This window comes from Castanea sativa, chromosome 8 (assembly GCF_040712315.1).
Source record: "Castanea sativa cultivar Marrone di Chiusa Pesio chromosome 8, ASM4071231v1".
NCBI lineage: Eukaryota > Viridiplantae > Streptophyta > Magnoliopsida > Fagales > Fagaceae > Castanea > Castanea sativa.
This window is the reverse complement of record NC_134020.1, coordinates 5022588-5048271: the sequence shown is the minus strand read 5'-3', so window position 1 is coordinate 5048271 and position 25684 is coordinate 5022588. Positions and strand designations below refer to the sequence as shown.

The window sequence follows — 25684 nt, the reverse complement described above, 5'->3', positions numbered from 1 at the left end:
AGCTACATCCCTAAGCTGGGCAGTCAGGCTTTGAGCGGTTTTGGTCATGCCCGCATCATATGCAGCTTGTTTAGCCTTAGCTTTTTCAGCATCCTTGCCTTCAAACTATTTTTGTTAAAGTTTAGTCTGCTCGATGGCCAAGGCAAGTTACGTTTTAGCCTTTTTCAATGAAACACGCAACTTTTTGACCTGCCTCTCAAACCCTCCCAGGGCAGCCTCGGCATTCTTACACCCTTTCTTAGCTTCAACTAGATGAAAAAGGGAGTCTTTGTACTTTTCTCAGCTTCAGATAGGGCCTTCTCAAATTGTGCCAACTTGCCCTCTACCTCCCGAGACTTTGACAAAGCGTGGTCCACCTAGTCCTGGGCCACGAAGGATGCTTGCACAGCCTGTTTTGCGAAGGGAAGCATAAGTTAAAGTTTTAGCATGAGTAATATGGGAAGTTGTAATGAAATAGTAAAAAGAAAATGAAACTAACCAACCTCAATAAGATCCCTTTTAAGTGAAAGGAATACTTTGCGTTTGCTCAACCCCTTTAGCTCCAGCATATCGTTAGGAATGAGAAGAGCTTTCTCCAAACACTCAGATACCAACCCTAACCTACCCTTCTGAGCATCCCAAAGGGATGCCTCAGAGGTGACAGGGTCTCCCGAATTCAGCATGAAGGCTAGGTTCCATATTGTGGCCTTGAAGCGCAATTCGCCTTCAGTGCCTTTTCCTGGCTCCACTAGAAACGCCCTTCTTTTGTTGGCTCTTGGTGACTCTAGGCTCTTTAGTAGGGGCTGTTGGGCAGGTTGGGTTATCTCACCCTCCTCAGATCCCTCTATCAGCTTTCCCCTCTTTCTTTCTTTTTTTTTTTTTCTCGAGGGCATCGGTAGTGGAGATATAAGAGGGAGCTACAATAAGTGACCGAGGTACAATGGGTACCACAGGAGCATCACCCCCAGTTTGGGCAGTGAGAAAGGCTAGCAGGTTGGGCAATTTCTCTTCCAAGACCATGGCTTCAGGAACGTTGGCTACTTCTTGGCTCGAGCTGACTTGGGCGGCAATGAGAGAACGGTAAGTGGGGGCTACAGAATCTACAAAATCTGCTTGATAAAATACTTCAAAGTCTTTATCAATGTCCTCTTGGGTAGGTTTAGGTGTTGCCTCTTCCTGCTTGTCATCGAAAGGAAAAGGTTTCTTGTGAGAATAGAGGAGCTTAACTGTGAGTGGTGCGGGTAATTAAGCGTCCTGGGTTTCAGAGGGCAGAGGCTTAGTCAGGATTCCGGGGACTGCCACGTCAATAAGAGCAAGCCTCGAGTCCTTTGCCTTAATCACGTTTGGTGATTGAAAAAAGTTAGAGATGGGTTTAAACCCGAGGATCGCGTGCATTGTCTTCAGTTGTCCATTTTTGTGAAGAAAGATCTCTAACTGAAGAATTCAATTGTGATCCACAAAGTTCACCAACCTTTTATTCGAAGCAATGTGAAACTAGTCTGCATAAAAGGAAAAGAAAAGGAAGTTAGTTATAAATTTTCCTTTTAAAATGGTAATACGAGAAGAAAGGGTGCTCCAAGTTACTCTAAAGGCCATGGATACCCCACTTGGTTTCCATCTTGGGTAGGGCAGTGCAAACCATAGTGTTGTTCACCCGATACGATGAGGAAGTCTTCACCCATACCCTTATTTGAATTAAGGATATAGGAGATCAGCTTAACAGAAGGAACTCTACATTTAAAGTAGTAACCTGTCTCTTTTCCCTTTTGGCAGTTATAAACCCAATTCACGTCATGACACATGAGATTGGTTTCCATTTTTTGGTTTATCATGTCTACGCTACTGAGAACCCTAAAAAGGTTGGGAGAGCATTGCGTTGAGGATAACCTAAAGTTAATAAGAAAGTCCCTAGTTACTCTACCCTTAGGAATTTCCATACCGTCTTCTACGAAGGTAATCAATGGAATAATTACTGCAATAGGGGGTTTATTTGTAACTAGTCATTCTCCTTGTTCGCAATGTTTGAGTTCAACATTATCAAGGATCCTATATTTGGTCCTAAAGGAAACCATGCCCTCGGGGGTATCAACTAATTTAGCAAATCTACCCATGTGCTCCTATGAGGTAAAAGAAAACAGGAAATGATGAAACAAGTCCTCTTTATAATATAGGATGAAGGGCACTTACGGGCGCTAGAAGAAAATCTCCTCGAATTGGCGCTTCAAGAAAATTGATAGAAAGCATGTAAATGGTAAAAAATCACCTCCACCCTCTCTTTATATAGGGGTTGAAAAAGGAGCGGTAAATTTCCCTCTCAAAAAAATATGACACAGAATTTAGGCCGGTCGATTAACATCGCACTGTAGAACGTGGGGGGACAAGCAGCCACCAGATGCAACAACTATAAGAACGTGGATACCGAAGCGTCAAAGTGTCCAGATGACAAATTTAATGATGTTTCCACGTGGGAACACATTTGGCACATATTGTTCTTTGTACTATCACTAAAACCTAGTAGCTTATAGGAGCAAGGTTTTAGGGGGCTATTGTGGGGGGTCCGAGGAGTTGAGGGAGTTAGATCATGAAAGATCATGTATAAGCCAGCCCAAAGAGATAAATCAGACTCCAAGAGTCCATTTGCCTGAGGATAGAAGCACAAATAGAGAAGTTAGTACCTTACGAGGGCTCGAGAAGGGAAAAGGAAATCATAGAAGGGGCAAGGGACATGGCAAGATGTTTCTTGAAAGATGTGTTGCCCACCTTCACATTGAATGCTTCATACCAACCATATCAGCTGCATTGATGTGGAAATGACACCTGAACAATGACTTCACAGCTAGCAACCCCTTCTATCACCTTCAACAGAGCTTTGATGGGACAAATACCCTAAGGAACGCTTAAAGGCATAAAAGTGGAGGGTCATGATGCAACTTGGGAGGATATAAAAGAAAGGGAACCTCCTAGAAAGTGGGGACTTTTTTGGGGCAAGAATTAAGAGAAGGAGAAAGTGAACAGTGTATTGCTGGTAACATCCATATATAAGAAATCAATCTTCGAACTTACTCGAGGAGATCATTTTTCTCAATCATTACTTGTATTTCGCTTCTCTATCAATCTTGTCTACTAGGTTGCTCACTAGGACATAATAAGAATTGCACTTGAAGTGTTTTCTCACTCTCTTTACTGAAACTCTATTGTTTGGGCTTGGATTGAAAGACAAGTCACCAGTGTTCTTAGTGGGCTTAAATCTTTATTTTCTGAGCACTTATATCACCTAAACCCAAAAAATAACCAAAATGCCTCCAAAACCTTCAAAATAACTAAAATACTCCCAGAGCCTTAAAATTACCAAAATACCCCCATAAACCTAAAAAATGACCAAAATACATCTGAAACATAAAAAAAAATGACCGAAATGCCCTTAAACCTATAAAATGCTCAAAATACTCTCTAAACCTTTAAAATGGCCAAAACACACCCAAAACCTCTAAAATGACCAAAAATAACACGAAACCTGTGAAATTACCAAAAATACCCTGAAACCTCTAAAATGACCAAAATAGCTCTAAACTTCTAAAATGGCCAAAACACCCCTCAAAATATCTAAAATGAACAAAATACTGTTCAAACCTTTAAAATTACCAAAATACCACTACACCTCTAAGATGACCAAAATACACCTGAAAACTCTAAAATTACCAAAATAGAGGTTTGGGGTATTTTGGATGTTTTGAGGGTATTTTTGTCAAATTAAAAGTTCTAAGAGTATTTTGGTCATTTTGTATGTTTGGATGGAATTTCAGTAATTTTTTAGGTTTCAGGAGTATTTTGTTAATTTTTAGATTTTGGGGCTGTTTTCTAGGTTAGAAGGTATTTCATTTATTTTTTGGGTTTCGAGTAGACATGGAAAAAACGGGCGGGTCGGGTCAATCGGGTTGCAGGTTGAGTCAGATCAGGTCGGGTTGACCCGTATTTTTCACATGAATTTTTTTTTTATGAAGAAAACAACATGTATTTGTCATTTGGAAACTCATGCAACAAATTACTTGATGTAAAATGCATTACTTTGAATTCACCACTTATATCAAAAATGAACTCAGTTAAACTTATTAATACTTATTAAATAATTTTAAAATTATACAAATCCTAACATTGCTATCTAAAAAAAATAACACAAAGATAAGTAAAACAAATACACAAGTTTTATTTCTACGCAATATCAACATCCCAAAATATAAAACAAAATTACAAATGGCTTATTGCATAACTCATTTGATAAAGAATAAAAACATATAAGAATAATCTTGAAAATTAATTTTATAATCTATTATCAATTGTGATTGGCACTCTATTTCATTTTGAAATATACATTAAAATTTGATTGTTTACTTATTTATATATGGTCTCTTTTTTTATACATAGCCTCTTTTATGAATATTATATCATTGTTAAGCAATACACACTTTAGGAAATATCATAATTTATTTTGAAAAGCCGTTTACTTTGGACATAAGTTGTTAAAAAATAGGTATAAGCATTCATAATTTATGCTAATTTGATACTTTGACTTCACTATTTTCACACTTGTGAATGTTTCTCACACATGTTTACAATTTTAAATCTATATTTTTAACTCTACTATAACCAGATTATCTTGACATGTACTTTGCTATTTGATAGCTAAAAATCTTTACTCATTACAGAATGCTCAACCATTCATCTTTCAATTAATTTGCATTCAGGTATGTATATGTCTCAATTGTTTTCTTAAAACTTACAACAAACAATTAAACCAATATTGTCTTAATTTTATTATTTTTTTTACCAAAAAAAAGTTTTAAAAAATAGTTCGAGTTCGGGTCGGGTCAGGTCAGGTCAGGTTGACCTGCCAAAAACACGGGTCGAAACACGGGTCAACCCGTTTTTGCTTTGGGTCAAAAAAATCGAGTTCGAGTCGGGTATTTTTCGAGTTGGGTCGGGTCAAAAAATTCTGACATGTTTTGCCATGTCTAGTTTCAGGGGTATTTCGGTCATTTTTTAGGTTTCAAGGTATTTTGGTCATTTTTTTTAAGTTTCAATTATATTTCAATCATTTTTTAGGTGTAGAGTACATTTTTATCACCTTATAGGTTTGAGGGGGTATTTTGGTAATTTTTAGATTTCGATGGTATTTTAATCATTTCATAGGTTTCAAGGATATTTTGGACATTTTTTAGTTTTAGGAGATATTTTGGTCATTTTTTTTGGTTTTGGAGGGGTATTTTTGCTGTTTTATAAGTTCAGGGGGAATTTTGGTAATTTTTAGGCTTTAAGGGTATTTTGGTTATTTTTTAGGTTTAGGGGGAATTTTGGTAGGTTTTAAGTCTTGGGGGTGTTTCGGCTATTTTAGTTTTGTACGTGCAAGTTAGATTTGAACTTATATGGGAGTTTCTCGATTAGAAAGCTCATGAGTGACAAAAATACAAACTTTGACATCATAATGTCTAGAGAAGAAAAAAGTGATTGCAAGAATGTAAAGTGCCCACAAGATGTACGTGGAAAACCCTAAGAAAGGGATGAAAAACCATGGTTTGAGCAAGAAAGAATCATTCTTGTTCTGTTTAGCTTTTTATTGTATGGAAAAAGAGGTAGCCCTTGTACAATAAGGATGTTCTTCCTTAAAAGAGGGGCCTTATTTTCTACCTCACTTTCTTATCAACTTTCTACCCTCTTCTCAAAAGATGTACTTGGTTTCTTACCCTAAAAAGTCTAGCTGAATGTTCCTCTTATAATCGAAGTGTTGAAGTGGGCCCGTGTGTGTGGCTTGAATTGCCACAAGCCCAAGTCAATCACAAGTAAACCGAATTCAACTAGGAATATAATTCCTAGTACAGCCGACCTATGATATATATATATATATATATATATATATATATATATATATATATATATATATATATATATTAGGTTTGTGTTGTAGGGAAACATAGAGAATTCCAATTAACCAAGTGAGCAACAGCTGTATAAGAGTGCTAGGGTGTAATTAGGATTTGGGTTTCTTGAGAGCGATCTTCTGCACTATTGTATCTCCCTATTTTTTATAGTGAAATTTCTTTGACGTCACCATGGAGGTAGGTAGTTTGCCGAACCACGTAAATTCTTGTGTTTTTTGTGTGTGCTTGTTATATAATTTCCGCTTATTTACTGTTATTGATTTGAGTCTTGGGGTGCTATCTGCACAACAAGTGGTATCAGAGCCTAGGTTAGGATTCAATCCTTTTGAATACAGTAAAGATGTCAAGCACAAAGTATGATGTAGAGAAGTTTTATGGTAAGGGGAATTCTTCTCTTTGACAAAGGCGGATGAAGGATCTTCTAATTCAACAAGGAGAAGAAACCGGAAACGATGAAGGATGTAGAATGGACAGAGATGGATGAGAAAGCAGCTAACGCTATTCATCTCAACTTTGACATCATAATGTCTAGAGAAGAAAAAAGTGATTGCAAGAATGTAAAGTGGACACAAGATGTACGTGGAAAACCCTAAGAAAGGGATGAAAAACCATGGTTTGAGCAAGAAAGAATCATTCTTGTTCTGTTTAGCTTTTTATTGTATGGAAAAAGAGGTAGCCCTTGTACAATAAGGATGTTCTTCCTTAAAAGAGGGGCCTTATTTTCTACCTCACTTTCTTATCAACTTTCTACCCTCTTCTCAAAAGATGTACTTGGTTTCTTACCCTAAAAAGTCTAGCTGAATTTTCCTCTTATAATCGAAGTGTTGAAGTGGGCCCGTGTGTGTGGCTTGAATTGCCACAAGCCCAAGTCAATCACAAGTAAACCGAATTCAACTAGGAATATAATTCCTAGTACAGCCGACCTATGATAAATATATATATATATATTAGGTTTGTGTTGTAGGGAAACATAGAGAATTCCAATTAACCAAGTGAGCAACAGCCGTATAAGAGTGCTAGGGTGTAATTAGGATTTGGGTTTCTTGAGAGCGTTCTTCTGCACTATTGTATCTCCCTATTTTTTATAGTGAAATTTCTTTGACGTCGCCATGGAGGTAGGTAGTTTGCCGAACCACATAAATTCTTGTGTTTTTTGTGTGTGCTTGTTATATAATTTCCGCTTATTTACTGTTATTGATTTGAGTCTTGGGGTGCTATCTGCACAACAAGTGGTATCAGAGCCTAGGTTAGGATTCAATCATTTTGAATACAGTAAAGATGTCAAGCACAAAGTATGATGTAGAGAATTTTTATGGTAAGGGGAATTCTTCTCTTTGACAAAGGCGGATGAAGGATCTTCTAATTCAACAAGGAGTTCATAAGGCCTTACTTGGGAAGGAGAAGAAACCGGAAACGATGAAGGATGTAGAATGGACAGAGATGGATGAGAAAGCAGCTAACGCTATTCATCTCAACTTAAGTGATGAGGTCATTCACAACATCCTAGAAGCAAAAACCGTAAAGGAGGTTTGGGAAAAACTAGAAGATCTTTAAATGAGAAAGAATCTGACAAACAAGTTGTACGTGAAGAAGCAACTGTATAGTTTGCATATGAAGGAAGGTTCAAATCTGTTGGAGCATCTCAACACATTAACATGTTGAATACCCAATTGTCAAGTTTTGGGGTGAATTATGAGGACGAAGATAAAGCGTTACTCTTATTAGTGTTGCTTCCTACTTCTTTTGATTATCTAGTGACTATGTTGATCTACAAGAAAGAGACTATAGTACTCGAGGAGGTGACTAGTGCTCTCTTGTCACACATAAAGATGAAGCAAGATGGTGATGGTTCTCAAGCTGATGGACTTATTGTAAAGTCTAAGTCAAGTAATAAGGGTAGAAGCAGGTCAAGAGGATGGAACTCCAATAGGAATAGATCACAGTCTAAATCACGTGCAAAGAAAGATGTAAATTGCTTTTATTGTCACAAGAAAGGGCACTACAAGAATCAATGTAAAGAGTTGAAAGAGCATTTATAGGAGAAAAAGAATGGAAAGAAGCCCCTAGAATTAGCTAGTGTTGCTGAAAAAACATCAGATGACAGTGAAGTTGGTGCAGATTTACTTTCAGTTTCATCAGGTAACAATGTTTTATTGGAATCTTGGGTTTTAAATTCAGCATGCTCATATGACTCCAAAGAAAGATTGGTTTGACACGTATAAGCCTTACAACGGTGGAATGGTCCAAATTGGTAATGATGCTACATGCCCGGTTATTGGAATTGTTACCGTGAAGATCAAGATGTTTGATGGAGTTGTGAGAGTTCTTAGTAATGTCAGACATGTTCCAGATCTTAGAAATAATTTAATTTTTTTAGGAGTATTGGATGATTTGGGCTATTCATACTCATCAAAGGGTGGAATCATGAAGATTACCAAATGTGCTTTGATGGTGATGAAGGGACAGAAAGTAAGCACGCTTTACAGATTGATTGGGAACATAGTTGTAGGAAGAGTTGCAGTCACCCCTCCGGTGGAGTCCAACATTGATGACACAAAATTATGGCATATACGACTTGGTCATATTGGTGAACGTGGTATGTTAGAGTTGCATAAAAGAAATTTATTGAAGGGGGTGAAGACATGCAAGCTAGACTTCTGCAAGTATTATGTGTATGGGAAGCAGCATAGAGTCATTTTCAAGACAGGCTCTCATACACATAAGGGTGTTCATGACTACATTCATTCAGATTTTTGGGGTCCAGTATCAGTTTCTTCTCATAGCGGTGCTCAGTATTTCATCAGTTTTATTGATGATTACTCTAGAAAGGTATGGATTTATTTTATGAAGCATAAGTCTGATGTATTTGGCATATTTAAAAAGTGGAAAGCACAGGTTGAGAATCAAATTGGCAAAAAAATAAAATACCTTAGAATAGATAATGGAATAGAGTATAGAGATAAAGAATTCATAAGATTTTGTGAATTAGAAGGCATTACTCGTCACTTCACAGTTAAAGGAACTTCACAGCAGAATGGGGTTGCAAAGAGAATGAACAGAACCTTAGCAGAAAGAGCCGGATGCATGAGATTAAATGTAGGGTTGCCTAAGGTGTTCTGTGTAGAGACAATTAACACAGCAAGCTTCATTATTAATAGATCTCCATCATCAGCCATTGATTTCAAGATTCCAGAAGAGGTTTGGTCAAGTAGACCAATTGATTATTCGATTCTAAAAATCTTTGGTTGTCCAGCTTATGTGCATGTGCAGAGTAGAGAGCATTCTAAATTGGATTCGAAGTCAAGAAAATGTGTATTTTTTGGTTTTGAAAAAAGTGTTAAAGGCTACAGGCTTTAGGATCCAATCTCAAAGGAAACGGTGACCAGCAGAGATGTCATATTTGATGAAGCCTTTATGTTGAAACAGAATGAAGCAGAGACATGTGATGATAGTCCACAAGAGAAATTAACTGTTGAGGTGGAATTTGACGAGAATAGTTCACCCAGTGATAAGGGTGATGTTGAGATTGATCCATGGCAGCAACAAGAAAAGCCTTATTCAATTGCTAAAGGTAGAGAGAAGCGAGTTCACAAAGGACCACAGAGATATGGCTTTGAAGACATGGTTAGCTTTGCTCTCATAACTAGCAGTGGAGATCCATTGTCTTACAGGGATGTAGAAGAGATGGGGTCACTACAGAAGCAGAATATATGGCGATGACAGAGGGAGGAAAAGAAGCCGTTTGGCTTAGTGGATTGGTTAATGAGCTTGGTTTCAAGCAGGATAGCATGGTGCTACATTGTGATAGTTAGAGTGCAATTCATTTGGCGAAGAATCTAGTATATCATGCAAGAACAAAGCATATTGCTGTACGGTATCACAAGATCAGAGAATGGGTTTCGTCTGGTGATATTTCTTTGTCGAAGATTCTCACTAGTAAGAATGCCTCTGATATGTTAACAAAGCCATTCCAACAAACAATTTCAAGCACTGCTTGGACTTGATTGGTGTTTGCAACTTGTGAGCTCTTAAGGGCTAAGGTGGAGGCGATGGAGGAGTTTGCTAGTATAATTTGATCAATTCAAGCCAAAGTGGGGATTTGTTGAAGTAGGCCCGTGTGTGTGGCTTGAATTGCCACAAGCCTAAGTCAATCACAAGTAAACCGGATTCAACTAGGAATATAAATCCTAGTACAGCCGACCTATGACAAATATATATATAAATATATATATTAGGTTTGTGTTGTAAGGAAATATAGAGAATTCCAATTAACCAAGTGAGCAGCAGCCGCATAAGAGTGCTAGGGTGTAATTGGGATTTGGGTTCCTTGAGAGTGTTCTTGTGCACTATTATATCTCCCTATTTTTTATAGTGAAATTTCTCCGTCGTCGCCGTGGAGGTAGGTAGTTTGCCAAACCACGTAAATTCTTGTGTTTTTTGTGTGTGCTTCTTATTTAATTTCCGCTTATTTACTATTATTGATTTGAGTCCTAGGGTGCTATTTGCACAAAACTGAGGAATATGGCTGAGTACAAAGACAGATGTCAAGTCATCATTTCCTTATTTTGGACCTTACTACAGTTGGGCTACTATTTGGCGACTGGAGGAGAGAGAGAGTACACCAACACCAGCACTTTGGCATAAGGGTAGGTGACTTTGTCCTGCCTAGGGAACAACTTTTGAGCAATGAGAAAGATATCAGAAGTACTGTCCAACATGCACTCAGCCAATAAGGGGTATTTCTATAGCTGCTGACCTTAAGAGCTCACTATCTCCCTTTTGTGAGTGTTTGAGTACTATGTCAAATGCATATCTTACTTCATTCCCAGGGCAATCATGCCCTTGGCACGGGCTAACGGGCTAAGGATTAAAATCTTGTAGCCAACGTTTCCTTTCCCTTGCTCATAACTACTCCACGTGTTAGGTGCAAATCCAGCCACATCGACACTCTCACATGCCTTGACTAGTATATTGTACAAGATCTATGAGATATTTCAGTAATTTCTTAGGTTTAGGATGTGTTTTGGTAATTTTTAGTGGTTTTTGAGCATATTTGGTGATTTTTTAGATTTCAAGAGTTTTTCTTTTTTTCTTTTTTTCTTTTTTAGGTTTAGGGGGTAATTTGGTAATTTTAGAGGATTTTAGGAATACGTTGGCTATTTTCATGTTTTAGGAGTATTTTGATAATTTTGATTATTGGGTAATTGAGTGGGTTGGAGTATACCCATAATAATTTAGTTGAGTTGAGTTTGAGTTAGAAGTAATTAGTTAAATAGGTAATGATGGGTAAATAGGTTTTATGTACCCAACCCAATTATGCCCACCCCAAACCCATCCATTTGACACCCGTACTTTTAATCCATCTAAATTGAAGGCATGTAATTTAGGGATTCTTTAGTGTCCATTTGAAAATCTTGTAAGTTTCAATACTTATTTTCTTAGTTTTCATCAAAATATATAATTTTTTACATTTTATGCTAAACATATGACAAAAAGTTAAAAATTAGTTTATTTTCAAAAATACTAGTTTTATTAAAAATAAAAAATAAAAAAATAAAAAACTGTTAAGCTTTTACCAACAGGCACCCCTGTTCAGTCAAATGACACATCAGCATTTTTTTGTGCGACCACGCAAGTTCACATATGCCGCTAAGCATTATAGTGGCAATTTTTTAATCCAGATAGACTGTTCGGTTTTGTTTTTTACTCCTAAACTTTTCTTCTTTTAAAATGTACATGTGTCCAAATGACACTTCAACATTCTGTGAGTGTAATACAAAAATGGATCATTTTACGCTTCTCAAATATTTTAGTTGATACTTATGAAACTCTAGGATGTGGGAACGAAGTTAGACATTGAATTCCTTTAAAAAAAAAGAAGTCAAATATTGAATAAACTTTAAGGACTAAATTTTGATATTTGGCTTAAAATAAAGGCCTAAATGCACTTTTGGTCTCTATATTTTGGGCCAATTTTTGATTTAGTCCCTAAATTAATTTCATTCCTAAGTCAGTTCATGATTTCAAAAAATCATTTTTATTTTGGTCATTGTCATCAACTCAGTAGCAGAAAATGCATACGTGGGAAACAGAATGCACTGTTTGCTAACTTAGCTAATAAAATAATAAAAAAATTTATATTTAGCATTTTTTAAATGCCACATCAGCATTTAAATTAATAAAAAAAAAGCTAACTCCGAAATTTTTTTAAAAAAGTAAATTAAATTAAAAAAAAACCTTAAATCTAATTTAAATTAAAATCATTTCTAAAAAAATCAAAAACCACTATCTTTTTAATTCGTTTTTTTTTTAACCTTATCAACTTTAAAAAAAGAAATCCTACACTTAAAAGACTAATCTCAAATTCTCTCACTCTCTTCACTCTCCATGGATAGAATCTCTCACTCTCCACTGTCCATGGCCGGAGCTCACTCGGCCTTCTTCTCCACCACATGCCGAAGCTCACAAGAAGACCAACGGTGAGCAGATCAAGCTTCTTCTCCCTCTCTCTTTCTACAAAAATCTAGCTTGAAGCTTGCTCTCTCTCTCTTTCACCTTTTCTCGGATCAAGATCTCTCTCTATTGGCTTTCTCTTTGGGATTTGGCTTTGATCTGGGTTTAGAGAGAGAGATGGGCTAAGATCAATGGTAGTCATTGTGAAGTGGTGGTTGGCTTGAGGGTGGGTGGGGCTAGATCGTTGGCTGGGTTTGTTGTTGGCGTGGGTTGCGGTGGCTTGATGGACTGATCAGTGGCAGCAGTGGTGATTGGTGGTCTAATCTGTTCATATGGGTTTCGGATTACAAGATTGGTGGGTTTCTAATATGGGTTTATGGGTTTGATTTGTTGGAGGTTTCAGTGAAAGATAGGGATTTTGTTTGTATTTTAGGCATTGGTTTATTAAATGTGAGTTATTTTAGTGTTTGGTTTGAAAGAAAATCTTGATTTTCTGGGGAAAATGTTGATGATTGTTCAAGGAAAATTTATGAGATTGGTTGGGTTTGTTGTTATTGTGAGCCAATCGGCTAGGTTTGTGTGTATTTTTGTTTCATAAGAAATTTTTGGTGGAAAGAAAATGTTGTGACAAAAATCTTAAGCATCAACTTTTTAGATATGAATTTAACAGTGTTTGGTTTGAAAGAAATTTTCTAGAAAAGATGTTAAATGCCCAAATATCTTTTGCGTTCTCGAGTTATTGTGATTTGGGTTTATATTTTTGTGTATTCATTTTCAAATATGAATCTATGTATTTTTTTGTTTTTAATTTTGTTTTTATGTTTATTTTAATTTCTTTAAAATTGATATTTTTTAAATAAAAAAAAATCAGATGCTGATGTGTTTTTTTTTTTTATTAGCCACATTAGCATATAACACGCCAACAGTGCACTCCGTTTGTCACGTCTGATTTTTCTGTCACTGGGTTGACGCCAAAGACCAAAATAAAAACGATTTTCTGAAATCAGAGACTGACCTAAGAGTGAAATCAATTTAGGGACCAAATCGAGAATCGGCCCAAAATGTAGAGACCACAATTACATTTACGCCTAAAATAAATACACAATGTTTTTCTAACAAACACCCGATATTATTAGATTTGATGACCTAAGAGTGAAATCAATTTAGGGACCAAATCGAGAATCGGCCCAAAATGTAGAGACCACAATTACATTTACGCCTAAAATAAATACACAATGTTTTTCTAACAAGTTTTTCTAACAAACACCCGATATTATTAGATTTGATGTTTGGACTAACTTTGACAGGAAAAAGCTATATGCAGTACTCTCATGTATATATGTCTGGACCCTGGAGTCCAATTGTTTAATAAATAACTATGATGTTACAAAAAGGAATTAATACATAATCTTTTATCATCTAACTTTATAGGTACAAGTACAACTATATATATCTTTGCAAATCATACAGCCATGCAAGAGGACTCACCAAGAAACTCTGATCTCAACTGCATCAACAGCCGGCCTAGATAATTTAGGCCCTCTCCATCTCGCCCACCACCCCAAAAAAGATCATGTGGTGAAGCTTCTACTAGAACAGAACCAGCAGTTGAGAGCAACATAGAATTCAAATGAGGGTAAATCGAGAATTTGCATTTCAATGCTCTGTACATAACGTCAATCTTTACACTGTCCCAATCTGATCTTACCTGCGTACCCCCACAGAAAATAAAAAGCTCAAAATCAAATTGTTAGGAAGAAAACAACAATGCCTCTGATGCTACACTGTCTGCGTATGAATATGATCTCATCAAGAAAGTTCTGTTTTCCTGGCCATGAAACACAAAAGTGTATTGAGTGACAAATCTAAAATTTATAAATCATTAAATCGCACTTGCCACAGCTAGACAAGTCAATTAGGACTATGTAATAATGTCATGACAATGCAGGGTACTAGGACCTATGTAATAATGTCATGACAATGCAGGGTACTAGGACTTACTGAATTTCCAAAAACAAACCTCACTTTCTTACCAACTTTTTTTTTTTTTTAGGGAAAATTTCAACTTATGGCGTCTGCTCTTAATGATAACTCTTTATCATCAAACCAAAATACCAGTCAGTTTTTGGAGTAGACGGGGATTGAACCTCAAATCTCTTATTCAATCATCAAAGACTTTACTAGTTAAACTAACTGGAACCCACACTTTCTTACCAACTTGATGACTCAGTTTCTAACCTATTTTTTTACTATGTTTGTGGAGACGGACAAAAAGGTAGGTTTTGCAAAATTGGTGTTTATTAGAAAGGTGCAACAAGCACTATCTCACCTGAGGACAAACAGAACCTAGTTGCGTGTGGAAATGGAATAACTAGACCTATAATTAAATGAGGGTCAGACCAACGGAAATTAGTTAGGACCATAAGACCTCTCCTTTTAAGTCTGTTGGGGGCCAAAACTAAACCTGTAAATGTTAACAGGGTTTTGAATGCTATCAACTTCAAATGGGAAGTTAGCTCTAACATAATGCTTCTGATTTAGGGAGAATATATATGCTGGGATCCTCGAGAAATTACAGTCCAAGTGGCAAGTGCAGCACTTCTCAGACCAGGTTATGCATTGTCATGTAACAGATGTAGAAAAGAGATGATGATCTCCGCTAACATCCCAGGAATTGGCCTGAAGGATTTCACTGCATTTCAGAGAAAGAAAGAGAGCTGGGGTGGAATCACACACTGGCCTCCTTATGCTGGTGACTGAGTTGGAGGACAAAAATTTTATGGGGGATGTGTTTCACCTAGTTTGACAAGAAACCTGAGAATCCTATATGAAGGAAGCTCCACAGGGTATGGAGTACTTTTTTGGTTCTACTTGTTTCAGGTGTCTCAGAAGTTGAAGCTACTTAAAGCTGAGTTGAAAATGAATAAGAAATTTTTTCTGCTTTCTGGAAAGGTGATCATGGCTAGAGAAAAACTGAATGAGTTATGCAGATTGGTTCAACAGGATCCTGGCAATGCTGACCTGTTTGCTAGTGAAATTTTTGCAGTCAAGTATTGCAGTGAAATGAGTAGAGCAGAGGAGAGCTTTTTTCTTTCAACCAAAGGCAAGGGTTCAGTGGCTTAAATTGGGTGATCATAACATGAGAGTTTCTTAAAACAAAGAAAAAAAATTTAACAGGAACAAGATCATAGCTTTGAAGAGAGATGATGGTTCTGAGGTGAAAGAAACAGCTAGAGTCAAGCAGTAAATTCATTCTTTCTATCATAACTTATGGAGGTTCAGGGGAAGTACTAGAGATGCATTTTACTTCAGAAGATTAGAGAAGCAATTACTCTCAGATTGGAAAAGGAAGATCAGATGTGGTTGAGGCAGCCAGTTGCACAAACTAAAAATGAAGAAACTAAAGACCATAAATGATGCAGACAGTAAAGAAGAGTTCAAGGAAAAACAAGATTAAATACGCAAGATTCAAGAATTGTGGTCTAGTTTTGATGTAGAGCCTTCTTAGCACCTTCATAGGTTATTTTAGTTATTATTTTTATTTAGTCCAAGTATTAAGCTCTTAAGGTTAGAAAGTTGCTGGTTTAGTTTTAATAAAATAGGGGTAATTTGGTAATTTCTGAATTTTCTGGAATGGGCCGTCCTAGTAGCCCATGAGTCTTATATTATGTTTTTGAGTCCTTTTCTCATTTGGTTTAGAAGTCATTAATTTCTTTTTTGTCAGTTATTAGTATTCCTAGTCATTTTAGGAATAGGTTATTTAGAGTCCACTTAGTCCTAGGAAAGGGTTTGACAAAAAAAAAAAAAAAAAAAACCCCTATATAAAGGCTTTATTGTAGTCAATAATATTCATGGTGATTTTGATTTTAATAAAATTCAGCAGCTTATTTTAACCATTGAGGGTGTTATTTTCTTCTCATAGGTGTGATTTCCTAGTGTTTTTTTTATCTTATTTTTTGTTTTACCCCCTGTTTTAAGCCCCAAACAGCCATCACGATTCATTCTTTCTAACCTAAAACCCTTAAACATAAATCCTCATTCAAGAACTCATCAAGAATCTAGTATAATGCTGAAATTCTTAAAACCTTACATCAAATTTGGTATCAGAGACCAAATCAGCGCTATGACAACTAGTAGCAGTCAGCCTTATAGAGGAAGAGATCTTTATAGGAGAAATCTGAACAGCAAAGAGAAGATCCTATCTCGCCTCCTCATGTTAAAGCTGAAGGTATGTGTCCTTTCGAAAGGCCTCGCTTTACACTTTATGACATTGCCCAAGAATTGATGAAGCAAAATTATTAGGAGAGATGTGATTATCGCGATGAGGCAGAAGATATAAAGAAGAAAGTTTGTGTAGAAGTTCCAGATTTTGATGGAAAAATTTATTCCCAAGTATTTCAATTTGGCTTGTTTCTTTAAAAGGATACTTTGAGTTGTATGACATTTCTGATGAGAGGAGGGTCAGATTTGCTATTATGAAACTTATTGGACAAGCCCAAATCTGGTGGACACATTGGACAGCCTCCAATTGTTAGATGGGATGACATGAAGCAAAGACTAAAATGAGAGTACTTGCCTTGTGATTATGAAGATGAACTCTTTGAACAATTAACAACTACTCTTAGATAAAGCAATATGTTGGTAGTTGAGTATATGAATAAATTTGAGGAGTTAGAAATTCGGAGTAGGGAAATCAAAGATCCACAACAAACTTTAGCCCAATTTAAGTTAGGGTTAAGGGCTGAAATTCGTAGCCAAATGATTACACTGAAAACTCGCACAGTTAATGAGGCATTCCAATTGGCTTTTAGAGATTGAGAAGCATTTGAAGCAGGAGGTTTTATTCCCAAGCCGGGGAGACACCTTTAATAAAGGTTGACCATAAAGGGCTAGAGCATCTACAATGCAGCCAAATTACAAAGCCAATACTACTATTGGGTTGAAAAATAAGGCTCCTATGGTTGATGAACGGAGAAAAGAAAGCAAGGATGATTGTTTAAAGTGTAGGGAAAAAGGGCAAATGGCATGGCAATGTTTGAAGAGGAACTTATATGCTAATGTTGAGGCTCAAGAGGCACCTATTGGGGAAGATGAAAAGGGTAACAACTCAGGTAGCGAAATTGGACCATTGAACGTTGATGATCTCCAAGAAGTAGAAGAAGATACATCTCTTCTTTCATTCGTTAAGCATATTCTTGCTACACCCAAACAAGAGGAGAATTGGAGCATACTTTCCCTATACTTCAGACAATGATCCTTGCTTTCTTTTCTCCATTCATCAACCATAGTAGCCATATTTTTCGACTCAATAGCAATATTGACTTTGTAATTTGGCTGCATGGTAGATGTTCTAGAGTCAACCTTTCTTAAAGGTATGTTCCAGAGTCAACCTTTCTTAAAGGTGCCTCCAGGCTTGGGAAGAAAACCTCCTAGTATAGGGCTGCTTCAAATGCTTTTCAATCTTTAAAGCCAATTGGAATGCCTCATCGACTCTGCGAGTTCACTGTGTACATTTGGTTATGAATTTCAGCACTTAACCCTAACTTAAATCAGGCTAACATTTGTCATGGATCTTCGATTCCCCTAGACCAAATTTTTAACTCCTCAAATTTATTCAACTACTGACATATTACCTTATCTAAGAGTAGTCAATTGTTCAAAGAATTCATCTTCATAATCACAAGGCAAGTCCTTTTGCTTTAGTTTTTACTTTATGCCATACCATCTAACGATTGGAGGCTGTTCAACGCGTCGACGATCATAATCCACACTTTTCCACTAGATTTAAGCTTGTCAAATAAGTTTCATAATCGCAAATCCGACCCTCCTCTCATTGGAAATGTCATACAACTCAAAATATCCTTCCAAAGAAGCAAAAAAGCCACACTATTTCAATTTTTTTTAATTGGTAATTACACACACACCTAGTAGGCCTTGAACCCATGACTTCAGTCTCCACCTTACTCTTACAAGTAAAGGAGATGCCATTTGAGCTATAGCTCATTGGCAACTTCCAGTTCCAATTTTTTTTTAATTCTTGATACTTTCTCAATGTAACTTTAGTTTAGGGTTCTTATTCATTGTTAACCAATGTGAAGTGCATGTATAGCTGTTTTGTTTCTTTTACTGCCCCGTGCTTTTGAAATGTTTTTTCCTTTTAATACAATTGAATTACCCGCCGTTTATTCTCAAAAAAAATACAATTGACTTACCTAAAAAAGGAAATTGGTAGGGTTCCTTCAGGTCCTCAGATATGGACCCTAGTTGCAACTCATTAAATAATTTGCTTAGAATATAGAGTGAGCATTGTACTGTACTACAAAAATAATAATAATAAATGGCATGAATTTGTGCTTTCTAAATGGAAACACATCAAATTAAGAGGTTGACAGCAGTATCAAATCCAACCAGAAAAAGAGAACCATACCAGATCAGGTTGCTGTCTCTGTATTGACCTTCCTATTCGTGCTGCTTCCTCTGGACTTTTTGCAGATTTGATATTTTCAACACATTCCCATGCCAGAGGATCATCCACCCCAACAAACTTTTGTGCCTATGAATTGAAAAAAGTTCTGAGAGAAATGATATAATGATGCAATGCACAAACAGAAATATCCAGGAAAGGACATACCTGATAGTAATGCTCTACACTCAACCAAGTGGCATAATCACCATTCTCGTCAGGCATTTGAATTGGATGATGAGAAAAATTTGAAAAAGAACCATGAGGATCCCATGTTTTATAGAAGAAAATGATGCTTGATTCATGTGGAGTGACAGTAGGATCAATTGCAAAGGTCTCATCCACTGATGGGATAACAGGTGTGACATCTGGTAAGGGCTGAAGAAATCCACTAACAAACATGTCAGGTCCAACCTGTAATTCAAGTCACAGAAGCACAATGTAATTATTCCTTATTTGTACTACAAACAGGAGTATTCGTATTACATTTCAAGTTCCTAAAAGCTCTGCCAGAATAAGTAGCTTCAACTGAACACTTACATTTTCAATGGAAACAGGTAGGATGCATGGACATGGACACAGGTTGACTAGTACAGGTATGAGTATGTTACGGCGACACGAGTAATTTTTGAAAAATTATAGCATGATAGGGCAAATAAGACACCGTTATGACATAGATAAGACATGGGCAAGGCATCCTAAATGAAGTATCTGTGCATCCTAGGGAAACAGCATAACCTGATTCTGTTTTTTTTTTGGGGGTGGGTGAGGAGGGCATTGTTTAGGTTGACCAATACATTTGTCTGCTGAGAAAATAAGATCTTTTCTGATATTTTTCACATTTCCAATAGATTATCTTAAATCTAAAACTAATCAGTATAGGGTGCAAAGAGAAAAAGAGCATTATTGGAAACCCCCAACCTAGTCAGCATAAATTGTCTAACCAGCTTAGAGTTCTACTCTGGTTGGACAGGAACAGCATTGGCCATATTTTATCCACTTGAGTACAATATTTTAAACTGTATTAATTTGCTTTTCAGCATACCAGATAGTGCTGCACGTGAACCACATGTTCCAATAAATACAATTGCGGAATTAATGAAGGAAAGAACTTATATAGTGGACGGTGGACTGCATCTTTGAAACTTGAAACACGCAAGGAATATCAGCTTGAAAGGAAACATAGATGGTACAAGGTCCAATTATGAGAACAAAATTTAACCAAAACCAAACAACAACAAAAAAATCCAAAATTCACCACCAACCTGCTCATAGCAAACATCAATCAAATCTAAAGCTTGTGTCATTTCAACCATCCCAAGTTCACCCACAGGAGATGGTGCATTCTTTCCACCAATAATTTTAGGAGCAACAATTGCAAATACCTGCAACAAAAAAAAATCATAGATCATGAAAACCATAATGTGAGCCAAAACCATACTAAGGTCATAAGTGAGCCAGATATAGGAAGCAATTACATGAGCACTTGTTCCCCTTAACATCAGTAGACATTTATTGTATTGTTTCAGACCAATTGTTAAAGGCTTGACTTCAAGAAACCCAAATTTCTTTATATGGTAGGCAAATTCACAAAGAAAGGATCTAGGCAACTATGATTCTGACAGAAATGAAAACCACTAGTAAAGAGTAAAGACAACAAAACCATGTTTAAAAAGAATGTATCCATGCCCACATATCTCAGGCCACTATAGAGCATAACAAAGTGCAATAGCAGATCCAACTGGTAATCAGAAACTGTTTGTAGCTCATGAAGTTGTTGGTTGCAACTTCATGATTACAGTAAATAATGCGTGTACTACCTTATAAAACACACAATAACAAATAAAAATGCTCTATGAATTAGGATAATAATGAAAGAAAGCAGATTGCACCATATAAGATGCAAAAAGTAAATCACATTTACTCATGAAGTTAAATTCAGCAGAAGAGTTGCCAATATATACAAATTTCATAAAATCTCAAGGAGGAGAACAAAAAAACCTTGTGTATTACTCCAGATGAAATAGCAGATGCAGAAAGTGTCCCTCCACATTCCCAAAAAACTGAAAGACACCCACGATCATGCAAATATTCCATAACCTCTCTAGGGTTTAAAATGTCAAACTCCACAATTTCCACTCCTTTAGAAGCAAGCAGTTTCTGAAAGCTCCTCCTAGCACCCCTTTGTGTTACAACTATAGTAGATACCTCAGACAAGTCCCAAAGGTTTGCTTCCTCAGGAAGATCAAGAGTCTGACTCATTACAATGCGCACAGGCATATGCCCACCCCCATGTCTTGCTGTTAGTTGTGGGTCTAATTCAAGATAAGAATTTTATTTTATTTTTTATAAATAGCAATATCTTCAGCACCATCACCTACTACATGATCAAAACAATCACATTGTCACAGGTGATTAAGATACTTACTGTCCCTACGTACAGTATTTCCTCCTACGATAATGGCATCACTTCTACCCCTCAACTCAAAAACTCGACTCCGAGACTTTTTACTGCTTATCCAGGATGCATGTCCACTACTACAAGCAATTTTTCCTGTTCACATCTAAAGTTATACCATTCACCCTTTGAAAAGAGGATAAGATACACTTGAAAATAGTTAAAAGGCAAAAATGCAAAACTGACTCTCTAACTTTTAGCTTTTGTCATTTCAGTCCTCTAAGCTTCAATTTTTGTCAATGTAGTATTCTGTTAGGTCTCAGTTACTGCTGCCGTTAAGTTTGGCCCTTTTTAAAAATAATAATAATTTTTCTAATTAAAAGAAAATAAAAAATAAAAAAATGGAAGGTCCCCTTCAGTCTTCATCCTTAGCCTCCCCGTTCTCTCCTTTCTCTCTCTCTCTGTAGCATACCAAAAATACCCGTGACCAAAACTTTAACCCTGATAAAACTTAACCCGGCTCTAATTAAACCCACGGCAAAATAATATCCTCACTACTCAACCAAAAAGCCCTAAACAGATTCCGAAGCTTCTCGAATCCAGCCTCTCACATCAGCCACCACTAGCAGGGTTTTTTGTTTTTGGTCGGATCTAGGTTTTGTTTTTAAGATGGGTCGGTTAGGATCATCTTCACAAGCTAAAGAAGGTGGGTAACTCAAATGGAGCTATATTAGGTTACCTTCTGCGAGCATGGGTCGATGGGCTTGGTGGTGCTGTGCCAGATCGCGACCATTGATGGGATTGCGACTCTCTTTGGTGTGGTGTTTGCTTTGGGGTTTGCTTGTGCATTATGGGTTGGTTTGTTGAAATATTGATGTTTGGTGGTTGTCTGCTTTAAAGCATAATGCATATATGATGGTGGATTTGAGAGAGAGAGAGAGAGACTGATCTTGAGAGAGAGATCAAGATTGACTTTTTCTGTTTTCCGATTTTGATTTCAGGGGAAGGGAAACAACGTTGTTCCCCTTACATTTTTTTTTTTTACAAATTTTTTTTTATTTTCTTTTAATTACAAAAATTATTTTTAAAATAAAAAATTTAAAAATAAATAAATAAAAAGCCGAACTTAACGAGAGGAGTAATTGATACCTAACAGAATACTACATTGACAAAAATTGAAACTTAGAGGACTGAAATAACAAAACTCAAAGTTAGAGAACTGAAATGACAAAAGCTAAAAGTTAGAGGGTCAGTTTTGCATTTTTTCCTAGATAAAAAGTTAATAAACAGTATAATGCTCACCATCAAGAGTCATTGCAAACTTGAGAACGGAGAAGGGAACTCGCAAAGCAGATCTACATATAATAGGAGCATTGACTAGGAGGCATGTTTTTCGAGCTTCCTACATAGGTATCTCCAACAAATTAGAATATAACAGAACTCCATCCCATTATATGGGAGAAGGGAGTGACAGTTTAGCTATAGCTCATTGAAATCTGACTTTTCCATTCAGCATTGTCATGATCAGTCTTCCTGTCATATCTGACTTCACCAGGTTTTAAGATTCAAATATGTTGCACTCAAGGACAAAAATAGCTACTCTATCCTTAATGAAAATTATGCCACTCACAATGACTTGATTGTTAACCAGTCCATAACTTACTAATAAATAATAACTTGAAAAGAGTTACATAATTTATCAGTCTTTTTAGTTTTGCAAGCATGATACACTTTTACATTTTCCATTGATGGTGTCATATAAGCATTCTAGACGAAGGAAAACAATAAGAACAAGAAAAACTGCATTAGCCAATGAACCTCAACTTAAATGGCACTTCCTCCTCTTACAAGGTAGGTGGAGACTGGAGAGTGAAGCCAAATGTCCAAATCCCACTTATTAATCAATATAAAAATGAATGAATTAGCCACAAAGGAAAAATGAGCATTCCACAGAACTAATTAAAAGGAGACCTCAAAACCCATTACCGAAACTTCTTTGTACAATCAACCAAGAACATTGCAAGTGTGAGTGGAAAAAGGTATACATACCTCAATAATTTTGCTCTTTAGATCCTCTCCAAGAACATCAACTTGAACTCCTTGACTTCTCAATGCACGTACCGCATTGCCTCGGAGATGTTGCAAAGGGTGCCTCATGCCAACCACAACTCTTGATATCCCTGCCTAATCTACATCATTGCCAATTATCCCAAAGCCATAAAAAATGCAAAAAGCACTAAAAACCACACTAAAACATAATCAGAGACCTAAAAAAATTGTTAAAGTAAAAATGTTTCATTAAGTTTAGAGTGAGAATTTTTTTTCACAAAAATGTTCAAACTAAGATGAGAAACAATATCAACTTATGGCCCATTTGGTAGGCAGAGTTTAAACCACAGTTTTTATAGTGCTAAAAAACTGGGTCCAAAAATTTATATAAAAAAAAAAAAGTTTGGGAACGGTTTTAACAAAAAGTGTTTTGAGTCACTGTTCTCAATGAAAAGTGCCTAATCACAGTATTTTGAGAACAACTCAAGCTATTTTCAATTTTCAAGTAAGAGTTTTGAGTATTCTGAAAACTATGGGACCCACATGATGTAAACGCATAAAACAAACACTTCCCCTTAAAAACACATACTCATTGCAAACACTCAATTGTTTTTTTTTAAACAATTTTTCCATCATTTTGACTTAAACACTGCTACCAAATAGGCTTGAAAATGGTTTTGAAAGTAGCACTACTCAAAATGTTATCCAACAATTCATTAGGTTTCCTAATTAAACTAAATTCAATCTCAAACATCCAGATGCATACGGACAGTATAATAATTTCTAACCACAATGCTACTGTATCTAAGTTTTTTTTTTTAAACCTGGACGAGAGCGGAGACAGCAGTGTGGTCGCCGTGGCAGTCACCAGGCTCCAAGTTGACATAGGCGGTGGCGCGTCGACTCCACGCACCGGCAGACTCAATGGCCTGGAGCTCGGCGGGCTTGGTGCCCTGAGCGTAAAGGTAGCCCTCGCCGGCGACATGGCCAGAGGAGGTGGCGATGACGCAACCGAAGTTGGGGTGAGGGGAGGTGAAGCCGGCGGACTTGTCCGCAAGCTCAGCGGCGCGTCGGATGTACGCGGCCTCGAGAGCGTGGTTACTGTTGTTGATAGTGGCCTTGCAGATCATATATGGTGGCCTGTAAGTGGAAGTGTAACAGCATGTTCCTAAAGCAAATGACATAACGCCCGTAACAAACACACTCTCTCTCTCTCTCTCTCTCTCTCTCTCTCTGTCAGAGCTTCTGGATCAGATCAGAGGGGTTGATTAGGTTTCTGAGTCTTTGTCAGTTTAGGGTGGACTATGATAAAACTACAATTTCTTTTTTCCTTTTTCTCTTTTTTTTTTTTTTTTTTTTTGTAATGTGTGTTTGTATATATATATATATATATATATATATATATATATATATTTATTTATTTATTTTTAATGACTGAGATTCGGTCAATATACCCAAAGATACTATATTATAAAAATTGGGTTTAAACATTGTGGTTACGCCAAATAACTTCACTATGTTACCAAAAAAAAACTAGATTTCAAGAAAAAAAAAAAGATATAATTTTTCTTCTTTAATTTTTAAGTTGATAAAAATCTTACTTTGATTACAATTTAAATTCTATCTTAATTTAATTACAATCCAAATTCTTCCTCTAATCATTGATTAAAATTCTTAATTAAAAAAAAAAAAAAAAGCAACATACTAAACATGCAGAAATTTATAGATATAATTTTGTTATTATCAACTTTTCTTCTATGAGTTTATCACTTTTTTGGGTAAAGATATGTTGAGTTTAACTTAGGGATTATTTGTTACAATGCAACTCACTGCTAAGATTTTGTATTTTTCATTCCTCTCTTCTGAAATTTGTTTTGCTCGCTTTATAATTCTGATTTTCTATTCAGTCTTTTTGGATTTAATTTTGTGAATTTTTATCTGGGTTCATGTGGCTACTGCTTAAAAACTTGATTTTAGTGTATAGTTTGTGGATTTAAATTCGAAATTCATAAGGAATTTTAAATTCTAATTCTTTGAGATTGTGTATTTGAAATTTTTTTATGATTCATATGTTAGATATTGGGCCTCGAAAAATTATATCTCCATGTTATGACCATGATGCACCTAGCTAGCTAAGTTATTTCATTTTAGCTGACCACTGGACAGTGCAGGATAAATTGATATATCTCATGCCTGTTTCAATTCTTATGGCCCATGAATGCAATAATTGTTACGGAATACCAATAACAGTATACCATTATGTCGAGGCCTCTTATGTGTGCAATGAAAGTAATACTATCAAGGAAAAGGCATTTCCAGTACTCACACCCTAAGATGAATAGTCCCCCATGGAAAACAACACAATAGGATCAAAGACCATAAAAGGTAAGATTTAAGCTCAGAATAAAA

General features: G+C 36.3%; 1 protein-coding gene across 2 annotated transcripts; it reads right to left on the bottom strand.

Annotated features, from left to right (window-relative positions):
* Window positions 1–13616: 13616 nt before the first annotated feature.
* LOC142607698 (riboflavin biosynthesis protein PYRR, chloroplastic) lies at window positions 13617–24627 on the bottom strand. 2 transcript variants are annotated; one of them, XM_075779288.1, is made up of 9 exons: window positions 24100–24627; window positions 23276–23410; window positions 22529–22628; window positions 21257–21382; window positions 20830–21143; window positions 20094–20213; window positions 18997–19242; window positions 18793–18918; window positions 13617–14073 (listed from the first exon to the last, which is right to left on the bottom strand). In XM_075779288.1, exons 1-9 carry the CDS (start codon window positions 24457–24459, stop codon window positions 13828–13830), a joined length of 1773 nt encoding a protein of 590 aa, XP_075635403.1. In that variant the 5' UTR covers window positions 24460–24627; the 3' UTR covers window positions 13617–13827. The 2 variants fall into 2 exon arrangements, with proteins under 2 accessions (XP_075635403.1, XP_075635404.1); XM_075779289.1 differs by having other exon boundaries at window positions 13931–14193; window positions 24100–24558.
* Window positions 24628–25684: the final 1057 nt, after the last annotated feature.